Source organism: Gavialis gangeticus, unplaced genomic scaffold, assembly GCF_001723915.1.
Source record: "Gavialis gangeticus isolate Ggan-Ray unplaced genomic scaffold, GavGan_comp1, whole genome shotgun sequence".
Taxonomy (NCBI): Eukaryota; Metazoa; Chordata; order Crocodylia; family Gavialidae; genus Gavialis; species Gavialis gangeticus.
Window position 1 is genome coordinate 22,270,110 of NW_017728992.1, and position 11,304 is coordinate 22,281,413.

Consider the following 11,304-nt stretch of genomic DNA (forward strand, 5'->3'; position numbering starts at 1 on the left):
CCCAAGGTCTGGAACAGCCTGCCATCGGAGGTGGTTCATGCACCTACATTGAACACCTTCAAGAGCAAATTGGATGCTTATCTTGCTGGGATCCTATGACCTCAGCTGACTTCCTGCCCTTTGGGCGGGGGGCTGGACTCGATCTTCTGAGGTCCCTTCCAGCCCTAATGTCTATGAAATCCGTGAAATCATTTAAAGAATGCGAGCATCCAGTTTTTCCCCTTTCAAAACCCCTTAGAAAATACTACATCTCTGGTCACCATGGAAGGGTCCTGATCATCCCATGCTAAGCAGTGATGGGCACATGCTACATCTGCTCTGAATCCCCCTGGTACCTTGCATGATTGATTCATACTTCATGTTCTGCTTTGTTCTGCCTGCTGCTGTTTAGATGTACAAACTAGGGGAACTGGCTGACTGGTGATACATGAAATGTTGCACAAAGTAAACATCCTGAACAAAGAGAGGAAATAATATTGAGGGGTGTATTGAGTAGTTTTTTAGTTGCAGGAAATTTAAATGTTATTTAAGCAGGTAAACATTTTTACAGAGAAGCAAGAATTTAGGGACAGAGAGGTAGGACCACAAGTGTCATTTTAAGTGGAAAGGGCTAGTGGTGCATGTTGCTTCTTTAGGCCATTAACCATGATAGCCAGGTACAAATCAAATTTGAGGGCTGGTTGCATTCTTGGAGCGGTGTGTGTGTGTGAGGCTCCCACCTTTCCCCCCAGCCCCTCCCTCCAGCTTTCAAACAAGAAACTACAGGAGTTTGGCACTGGAATATATGCTGTAGACTGGAGGCCTATAAGTAGCATGTGGAATTCACTAATTGATTCTGACTTGTTTTGCAGTGATTTAGGAGAGGCATCACTGAAAATCATTGGTGTGACCACAGAAGACGATGGTATCTATACCTGCATAGCTGCAAACGATATGGGTTCAGTTTCATCTTCAGCCAGTTTGCGAGTTTTAGGTGGGTTCATCTTTTAACAGTACCTTTTGGTTTCATCAGATAGACTGTGTCTGTTTATTTTTTTTATTATGTTTTCTTGTTGTTCTTAAAGAGAAAACTCTGGCCTTTAGGTTCATTACTTAGCCACAAGTTTTTGCAAGACCACACAGATTTCAAAAGTCTCAAGGCTCCCACAAAGGGTAACCCTCTGTGGTCAGACTTGAGTTTACTAGTGCAGACTCATTTTGACCCACTAAGTTGATGGTGCTGCATCAGTCTCTGTGTCTTACATTGTCATCATTTTGGCTACCAATATCCATGTTCCAATATCAGAACAATAGAATGTTCTTTTAAATCTGGGTTGTTAGTCTAATCTGCAGAAAAATAAGACTATTTTAGTTCTAAAACTTGGAGAGCAAACATTAGTCGTACTTCACCTAGGAATTCTTTCTTGGTGCTTTTCAAGTAGGAAGTTGGGATGCTTAGTGGGATGCTTTAGATGTGTCTCTCTTCTAGATCCATAAACTGGGCTCATTTTACTGATCCACTTAATTCTTAGGTTGTAACTTTCTTTGGAGTCTAAAATAATGTGGACTTCTAAGAATGTATGTAGGAGATTAAAAGAAGACTATCAATATAAGAACCACTGCTTTACTGACTTGACTTTACCTATTGTAATTACATGAACTATTAGAACTAGAGGAGAAACATATTTTTGGTTTACATACTTGGTGTTTTTGTGATGCCCACAAGTTTTGGTAATTTACTTGTGTGTGACATTCACTTTTCTCTAGTTATGAATATTCCGCAGTCATTTTCAAAGCTTTACAAGAGCAGTGATAAAACAACAGAAATTGGCAGTTTAACAGCCGCACATCCATAGCATCAAAAATGCTACATTCAAAAAGTTGTATATATTTTTTAAATGTCAGGAAGCAATGTTTTATTGATTTAGATTGCTAAAAGCTACTTTTTGCCAGTTTTTTGCCCATCCATCCCATATCTCTTTAATAATGAACCAAGACTCAGCACCAATTTCTGATGCAAAGTATGCTAAGTGCATTACAGCAATCTCATTCTGAGGTAATAGCATGTATATTTGAGAGAGGCTTGCGGTTCTTATGAGGTGCATATGAAGCAGGGCTGGAAGGCCTCTTAGCTGCAGCTGGTACTCCACAATCTAATAACACATCCAAGTTACATATCTGTGTTTTGATGGAGGCAACTGTAGGGAAGTCCCATGAAGTCCTTCCCTTTGGCTTCTTCCACAGACATGCCAAGATTCCTCCTGCCTTCTTGGTTTCTTTTTGGCCTTTCCCAAAAAATGGGAGAGGAGTTATCCATAAAAAACCAGACTGGAACCTTAAGTCTTGAGTTCAGTAGCCCTGTTCTCACATGGACAGCTTGCTTCCCTTTTCTGATCTCAGCATCTTATAGGGAAGTGCTCGTGTGGCTCTAGTGCTTCTAGTGGCTCTAGTGCTTCTTAACTAAGATTCACTAGCAAGCAAGGATAAGATTCGAACTTCTAGGTCTGCAGCACAAAGCTTTTCCCTTTCTGCAAGGTTGCAGCCTATGATCTTTGAAGCCCATCCCAATTCATCTGACTTTCGTAGGATTTTATCCATCAGCACTGGAGTTCATCCAATCAAACTGCAGCAGGCTCCTGTCATCTCCTGTTTTCAGGTCACTTGTGAAAGAATAAGGCTAAAGTGCATTTATAGACGTGATTATGAAGGATCTGGGTTTTCCCACAGAAAAACAGGGAGAAAACCCAGATTTTCCCTTTTTAACTGAGAAAAGGCTAGATTTTTCATTTTAATGAAGAAACACAGGATTTTCCACTTTTGCAAAGAGTTCTCTGAAGGCTGGCAGTGTTCCAGCCTGCAAGGGACTGAGGGGAGCGGGAGAAGGGCAGTCAGGCATTGGACGTCATGTACATGTGCGTGCTCACATGTGCACATGGCCACTAGGCAGCCTGGAGAGCAGCTTCCACAGGTAAGTCTAGCAGCGGGGAGAGGAGTTGAAGCTGCCATAGCGAGGGAGTGAGTTGGGCAGGGCTGGGCTGGAGCTTCTGCCCAACTCAGGTGGTGCGTGGTGCTTGGAGCCCAGGGCCCAGCAGCCACCCACAGGAAATTCTCAGCTAAAAGGGAAAATCCACATTTTTTTCTGCTTTTCCGTGGGAAATGGAAAACCCAGATCTCTGGTTATCATGTCTATAAATGCCCTCTAGCCTTATCTTTACAGGTCATTTCACGAGTGACTTGATGACAGGAGACTGCTACAGTTTGATTGGATGAATGCCAGGGCCTCTGCAGCCCAGTGGGTGGGACCTGGCACAGCAGAGTGGGATGGGGCAGGCAAACTTGTTGCCACCACTGCAACCCCCATGCCTCCCTGCTGAAATGCCCCCTATTTGCCTGGAAGCAGCATGGAATTGTGCCCTTTGCTGCTTCCAGGCAGATAAGGGGTGCCTTGCCATGGCAGTGCTGAGTTCCAAGCAGCAACACCAAACTTCTGCACGTGGCTCCGCTCTGCCCTGCCATACCAGGTCCCACCCGCTGGGCTGCGGAGGCCCTGTGGGAGGGCAGCAGGGCAGGGAGCCTGAGCCCACAGTGGGTAGGCCGCACCCGCCTCCCCCACCATGGGCTTGTGTCGTATCTCCCATGGGAGAGTGGGAGGCAGGTTTCCAACTCTGCTCCACAGGCAGTAGCTAGGGCTCAGGAGCTGCTGTGAGGGGCAGGGGGCAATGGACCCAGGTTCCTGGTCCTGTAGCTCTGGCAGCTGGGGGCCTCCTCTGGCAGGGTGAGGGGGGTAGAAGCTGTGGGTGTGGAGTGAGGGGCACCAGCAGAGCTGAGGGGCTGTGGGTGGGGAGTGAGGGGCCTGGACCTGGTCCCTGGTGCATAAAGCGGGCAAGAGGAGCTCCAATTTTGCATGGTAAAAAAAAAAACCCTAAATCAAATACCAAAATGTATAGGTACTTAGAATTTGTTTTATTATAGTGATTGAGGCACTGGTAGGCTTCCAAACTGCTTTAAAATTGTAAATATATCAGTAAAACATTGTGTTCAATTGATACCCATATATATAGTGGTGTTTCATTTTAATCTCAGATTTTAGGTTTTTTAATCAGAGAATTTGTGATTTTGAAACAGAGAGAACCAGAATCCCTGGTAATAACAGACTTCTCTTCTGCTATTGATATTAAGTTTAGTGGTGAAATCAAAATCAATCAATCACCATTTTAGGATACTTAGATCTAGTCGTCAAAGCACAGATGAAAATAGTCATGCTGCGACAGATTTCATCTCCCCAAAATCTCCAAAGTAGAATATTAGTTCCAGTGCCTTATCTACAACCCACTGAAACAGCCCCTTCACTTGTTGTCTTAGTAACCTTTTAAATATTCCTTTCAAGTGTAGGTTGCCTAAATAGTGGATACATTTTTCTGTCTTTCTACAATTAAATTGTACTCGTCTTTCTCCAAAGGTCCTGGAAGTGATGGGATCATGGTAATCTGGAAAGACAACTTGGATGCCCTTTACAGTGAAGTAGCTGAGCTTGGGAGGTATGAATTTAACCACGTCATATTAATTGTGAAGGGTGGAAAATTCAGCCTGTGTGTATGTTAGTCTCTGAAAGCTGGAAAAAAATGTGTCAAAATAAGATATTCCGATTCAGATTATTTCTTTATGATATCTTCCTTGAAAACTACAAAGATGTTTAGCAATGATCAGGCATTTAAGTTGAAAACACCACAATTTTTTTGCTGCTGAGAAAGACATACTGCTAAAATCTTACCAGAATTAGATGATACTTCCTCAGTATGAAATGAGGCTTGAGGCTGACGCTGTGTTTGACAGCTAAATTGGAGTATATATGTATTGCTAATGGATTTCTTATGAAAATTTACACCATTTCTCCAAAACATTTTACATAAGCCGTAAGTGTGTCTTGAGGGTGATGATTGTACCATGTCACAGTTAAATGTTCTGGTTTGAGCAACCAAACAACCATGAATAACTTTGAAAATCAGGCCCGAGCCCAGGTGTATTTAAGGGGTTAACACCCATCTGTTTTGCTTAAGTGTAGCACCATACAAAGCATTTCTATATATTACTTTACTTCACAGAAAATGTGAAAGTATTTTTATCCAGAGCTAGTTAACAAACCCACCTCTTGTTGAACGATCCTGTACTAAAAATGTTGGAATATCAACAAACTATCCTATGTGTACAATCTTACTGAACACCTTACTCATAACCTTTGCACTAGTACAATTAGTACACAGTTTTCAATCCTGTGATGCTGCTTTTCGGTAATTCTTTTCCTTGTAATGTGTCTTTCAGGGGCAGGTTTTCAGTTGTGAAGAAGTGTGATCAGAAGGGAACCAAGCGAGTAGTGGCTGCTAAGTTTGTAAACAAGAAGTTGATGAAACGAGACCAGGTTACCCATGAACTCGGAATCATGCAGAATCTCCAGCATCCCCAACTCATTGGCCTTCTTGATACCTTTGAGACTTCCACCAGCTATGTCTTAGTATTAGAGATGTGTGTGGAATCTTAATAATTTACTATTTTATATATACATACATGTGTACATACACAGACTTCATGCAGCTGACTCGTTTGACAAGCTTTAGTTCAAGCACCCCCGCTGCCATTTTGAAGTGCAGGGGCACTGATGCACAAGACATGGGAGGCTGCTGTAATACAGTAATTACCATGCTAATTGAGTCTGCTCTGAAGCACTGTAATTACAGCCTGCACACTCATGTAGAGGCATCAAGTATGTCTTAAGATTTTCCCAGGAGTTATAGCTATCCATAATGAAAAGCCAAGAAAATACTCTACCTGTTTATAAGAATCTCTTTCACTGATTTTTTTTTATGTAAATGAGTCCCAATCAGAAGAGTTCAGTAAGCCTTGCCTGCCAGCTTCATCATTTCCCATATGTTAATTCTCTCTTGTGTGCCAGGCTTCACATTTCTGAGCTATTCTGGGAGGGTGAAATTCCTCTCTAACATCCTAGCAAGCTCAAAAATTTAATGTTTTCCTGTTCAGCCCTGTACTTACTGAGCGTTTCTTTGTTTCATTTAAATGCAGCAAAAGCTTTTGAGGTCTTATTTGTAGCTGTATTGACATTATTCAAAACTGGGGGCCAAACCAGAGGTTTTTTCTCCATCTCTGACTTAAACATGTTGAACAAGATTTTCAGGTTGGTTTTGGATGCATAACTTTGTCTCAAATTGGGCCCTAAAAATGGAGATACCCAGATCTATTTTTTAGTCTTCAGTCAGCTGCTTACTCTTACAGAACTGTTTGCTAGAAAGTCAATGGATTAAAATAGTTTGTAATACATCACAGCTCTTTCACTTAAACTGACAAAAGGGAGTTGTGGATCTTCCAGTAATACTTGGAATCTTGGAGCAGTGCTGTCAGGCTCCCAGAACACCAAGTCATCTTTTAATTCCCAAATTAATGGACTTCAATTTAAATACACCAGTTGGTATCAACACTTGTTTAGATGCTTTTATCTGATTCAAATGAAATCTTTTTCTTCTTTACTGGCCCCCTTCCAAAATAGACTTCAGATTAGTTACTGTCTGATTAATGGAGACCAATGAGCCCTAAGTGACATAAAACACTTATCACTTGGCTTCAGAAAAAAGAAGGCTGCATGAGCAGTCAAAGTTGATGCCTTTACCTTGAAAGGCATTTTTTTGAATGTTAAAGTTAGCAGATACATTTTTTAAATGCTAATATTTTGCTGTTTCATTTAAATATAATTCTTGTCCTTCAATAGGGCTGACCAGGGTCGCCTTCTAGACTATGTTGTGCAATGGGGAAACCTCACTGAAGGAAAGATCAGGCTTTATCTGGGAGAGATTCTGGAAGCTGTACAATATCTTCACAACTGCAGAATAGCACACCTGGACCTAAAGGTGAGGCATGAATGTGACACCCTTGGAGTATTATCGCAACGAATTGTCATAATTGAAATGCCAGCTTGCACTTCAGTACAAGTCATGGTCTCTGTAAAAGCGCCAAGAAGTGGCATCCTGGAGCTACGAAGTGCTCCATCTAAGGCTATAAGAAGGGTGTGAACATTGTGCTTCTGATGACTTCTATTCCCTCAGCTGAAAGTTTGAACTTCTTTTGCTGCTTCTTCCTTAGCTTTCTGGTTATTCATTGTCTCTTTCCTTTGTAAATAATAGTTGGAGTTTTTTGGTAGGTTTTTTTTTCACCTGGTATGGCATGTGGTGTAGTCCCAGTCCCCCTGTCCTACCCTCCCTTTATCCCAAAGAGGAATTTGCTGAGGGGATTCATATTTAAAAGATGAGGTTCTGTTGCGAAAACAGCATTCAGGAGCTGCCAAAATCTCATCTGCAGCACTTGTTCTTCCAAAACCTGTTCTTGGCCTTTCTTCCCTATCTCCCCAACTTGGGAAAGTAGAAATCTGGTGCTGAGACCCTCCTCTGAGCAGATATAGCCTGTTTGACCATAAGGATCCTTGGACTTGGTTCTCAAGGTGGGCAAAAGGCAAAAGAAAAACAGCCCTCTTCCCACCCACCACCATCTGCCCCAAATTTCATCTGATCAGTGTGGGAGGGGCAGGAAACTGACTGGATTCCTGTATTGTGTGGAGTTCCAAATTAAAGCCCTCTGGGCCCAAGTAGGATGCACTTCCTAAATGAGGGCCAGTACTGAGGCATCTTTGCAAAAGCCCATACCAAGTAAGTAATGTCCTTATTTTGTTAATAAGAAAAAGAGTTAGCCCAACACTTCAGATATAGAAACACAACAGGATTTCATCTTTCCTCCCTACCAGGCATTTGAAAGCGTTCCAGTGGGCTGCCACAGTTTTCACCGTGTAGTTTGAAAGGACAGATGTAAAACTGGACTTAAAGCAAATGCCTGCCTACATAGCGTAATAGAAAACAGTAGCTTTGAGGCAATCCCAGTCTTGAGAAATGTGCTGCATGTTTTGTCTTGAGGCAAGCTGCCATTCAATATTCTGTATGTAGCACTGGCCAAAGTGTTAGGCCTTCCGTCTGAAGGCCCCAGTGTTGCAGAAAGGTTGTGAACTTGTGGAGTGTTGTAGAATGGGTGTGAACTTTTCCAGTCATATCTGGCAAGACTGTTTCCTGTGTCTGTTACAGTACCAGCAACTAAAACATGGTTGTCGCGCATTGCAGTTGGCAGGATTCTGCAGACAATTAAATGTTCTTAGGAAGTTGCAAGGGTGTGATAGAGCTGCTTTGGAGCTTTGTGGAATTGACCACAGCAATGCCCCAACCCATCCCTGCCCCGCCCCCCCCGCCCCCCAACAGTACATAGCTTGTCAGTGTTTATTGTGCCATTAAACTGGCAATGCTGATTGGGAAACTGGACCATATTTACTCAAATACAAGACAAGTGGTTGTTTGGGGTTTTTTTACCCAATCAACATGGGTGAAGGCCTTGGAAAGCCATGTCTTAGATTTGGGTATCAGCTTGGGGCAGATGACTGCTCAGCTCTGGCCTCAGCTCCAGGCTCAGGGCCAGAGTTGAGCCACTGCCACCTCCCTAGGCCTGGGCTGGCTCATGCAGTGGGGAGGTCAGGGGAAAGGCACAGACATTAGGGGGCAAGGGGTAAGGGGCTGGGAGACAGAACGTGGGAGGGGACAGGTGGCATAGGGGCAGGCACAGGTGGAGCAAGGAGAGGCAGGCACTGGGACAGACGCTAAGGGGGGCAGGTTTGGTAAGGGGGAGGCAGGAGGGCAGGCACAGGTATGGAGGACAGTAGGTTGGGCAAGCAGGAGCAAGTTAGAGAGACAAGGGTCTGGCATTCCCTACCCCACTTTCATTGCTGCTTTCCCTGCCACAGCAGTGGGGGGACCAAATTGAAGATGATCCTCCAATAATGATTCTATATGTGGAAAATTATAATAGATGTTTAGAATCTGATTAGTCAGGTCATCTTAAATTTGAAGTCCTCTTGGATTCAGGTAAATACAATAATACTGCAGCATTTAAATGATTGCTAGAGTGGCTTGAAAAACATATTAAAATTTCCTTTTTATTTTCTAGCCTGAAAATGTTTTGGTGGATCAGAGTTCTGCTAAGCCAACAATAAAATTGGCTGACTTTGGAGATGCAGTCCAGCTCGGTACCACCTATTATATCCACCAGTTACTTGGAAACCCAGAGTTTACAGCTCCTGAAATTATCCTCGGAAATCCTGTCTCCCTCACCTCAGATGTTTGGAGCGTTGGAGTGCTCACGTATGTCCTTCTTAGTGGTGTGTCTCCTTTCTTGGATGAAAGCATAGAGGAAACTTGCCTGAATATTTGCCGCCTAGACTTTAGTTTCCCAGATGACTACTTCAAAGGAGTTAGCCAGAAGGCCAAAGATTTTGTATGTTTCCTACTTCAGGATGACCCAGGGAAGCGTCCATCTGCAGCCCTGGCCCTCCAGGAGCCATGGCTGCAGCTGGCGAATAGCAAAAGTGTTGACAGCATTGATACATCCAGACTGACTTCATTCATTGAGCGGCGAAAACACCAGAATGATGTTCGACCCATCCGTAGCATTAAAAATTTCTTACAGAGCAGGCTCTTGCCAAGAGTTTGACCTACCTTGAAATTCTCTCTCATTCTCTTTCACATGCCAATCAGACTGGAGATAAAACTTTCCTGCCAATCAGCTGATGACTTAAATTTTGAAAAGAAAAACAAACAGAGCCAATCAGCTGCTAGAATGTTTGTGTGAAAAATGCATTCCAAGTAAGCCTGCACATAGTAGTACTTGGGACTAGCAATGCAGACTAGGCTGGGGTGGAGAACTATAAGCATTGTACTCTGCAAAAGGCAGTCAAGAACATGACAGTAACAGTATTTTATTCAGGTTTCTGCAAAAAAAAAAAATACTTTTTTAATAAATGAACAAGAGTAGAATTTTGCAAATGAATTTAACTGATGTTTTCAAGGTTTATTCAAAACATGCCTATGTTTAAAGCACTGGTATTAACAAACAAACCAAGGACACTTGCAACAAAATACATCTGGAGAGGACTCGCCAGAATGGGTGCCTGTTGATGTGGCTTCCTTTTATGAAATCTGGTTTCCACTTGGTCCTAGAACTTTCCAGTTGCCTCGCCTGTACGTATCCCACATAGCAGTGCACTGCGATCGGACTCTGCTTTTAAGTGCATCCAACCTCAAAATTTTTGCATACAAATAGAATGAATTGTTTTGCTCTGATAAAATGTAGGCCTTACTTGTACATAGACTGTTATCTGCCTTTGCTCTGTAATTTTTTTCTCCCTCTCTCCCTTCTACTTCCTCCCTAAATGGTGGTATGCCACTGTGCGGGTCTTCAGTAAGGGTCAGCTCTTGCTGTCCTATTAGAAAAGGACTTCAGGTTGGTGCCCAGCCTGCCAATCTGATTGTTGAACAGTACACAGCAGGATGAAAATACTGTAAATGTACTCATTTGGGATTTTGTTTTATTTCATATCATGTGCAATGTTGTGGCTTTAACATTTTATGCAACTATTTATGATGACCTCTGTTGTAACTGTAATAAATATATAGAAAAAGCACATAGTATGGTGAGCTTTATGGTTTTGTTTGCGTGTTTTGGGGTTTATGGGTGGGTGGGGAAAAGGAGTGTTATATCCCATTGTCATTATTAGTTTAGTACGGGGTCTAGCATAGAGCTTAGAGAGAGCCTAGTGAGTTTTAAGGAATGTCTTAAAAAAAACCAAACTATCCCAAATCACAAACTGGATAAGAAATAGGGTAACATTTTTAAATGTATTATATTATTCAAATGCCAAAGTGTTACTTTCCCAAAAGCAGTCTCAGTATCTACTACTTTTTAGAATTTTGAAATCTGTGTCTGCTTCTTTCTGTACAAAAATAAAATGGATTTTGTGCTCTTTGGTGAAGAAATATCTTCGAGCAGTTGGTGGTTATAAGGCTAGAACTTGACACAACAGATGTAACTGTCTTATATATCTGTTTTTAAGACTGAGGTAATACTAACGTGAAGTATTGAAAAAGAAAAAAAAGACAGTTTTCTGTGCATCAGTTCATATGGACATGTTGTCATCTATGTTTCTTTGTGTGAAATGCCATGTTTTACTAAGGAAAACGAGCCTAAATCACATGCTAATTAGATAAATGGGTCTTAAGCTATAAGCTGGCTTTGGTTAGTTTTAAGATTTGCCGCTTCCACTATATTCTATTTATTCCTTTAACATTTGGTTTTTTTGTTTGATTTTGTAAAGTTGTATAGAAACTTTTTAAGACAATTGAAATCAAAACTGGATGTGTATCCTTACCAGCCTCATACCATTTTTGTTTTGTG

The 11,304-nt window shown here is 42.1% G+C and overlaps 1 protein-coding gene across 2 annotated transcripts in view; it reads left to right on the forward strand.

Moving 5' to 3' along the window:
- TRIO (trio Rho guanine nucleotide exchange factor) overlaps positions 1-10,687 on the forward strand; it is a 589,244-nt gene extending 578,557 nt beyond the window's left edge. For both annotated transcript variants that reach the window (XM_019521265.1, XM_019521257.1), the window contains exons 53-57: positions 852-973; positions 4,439-4,517; positions 5,299-5,499; positions 6,755-6,893; positions 9,022-10,687. In XM_019521265.1, coding sequence (XP_019376810.1) covers positions 852-973; positions 4,439-4,517; positions 5,299-5,499; positions 6,755-6,893; positions 9,022-9,564 — 1,084 coding nt within the window. In that variant the 3' untranslated portion in view covers positions 9,565-10,687. The remainder of the gene's footprint in view (positions 1-851; positions 974-4,438; positions 4,518-5,298; positions 5,500-6,754; positions 6,894-9,021) is intronic.
- Positions 10,688-11,304: the final 617 nt, after the last annotated feature.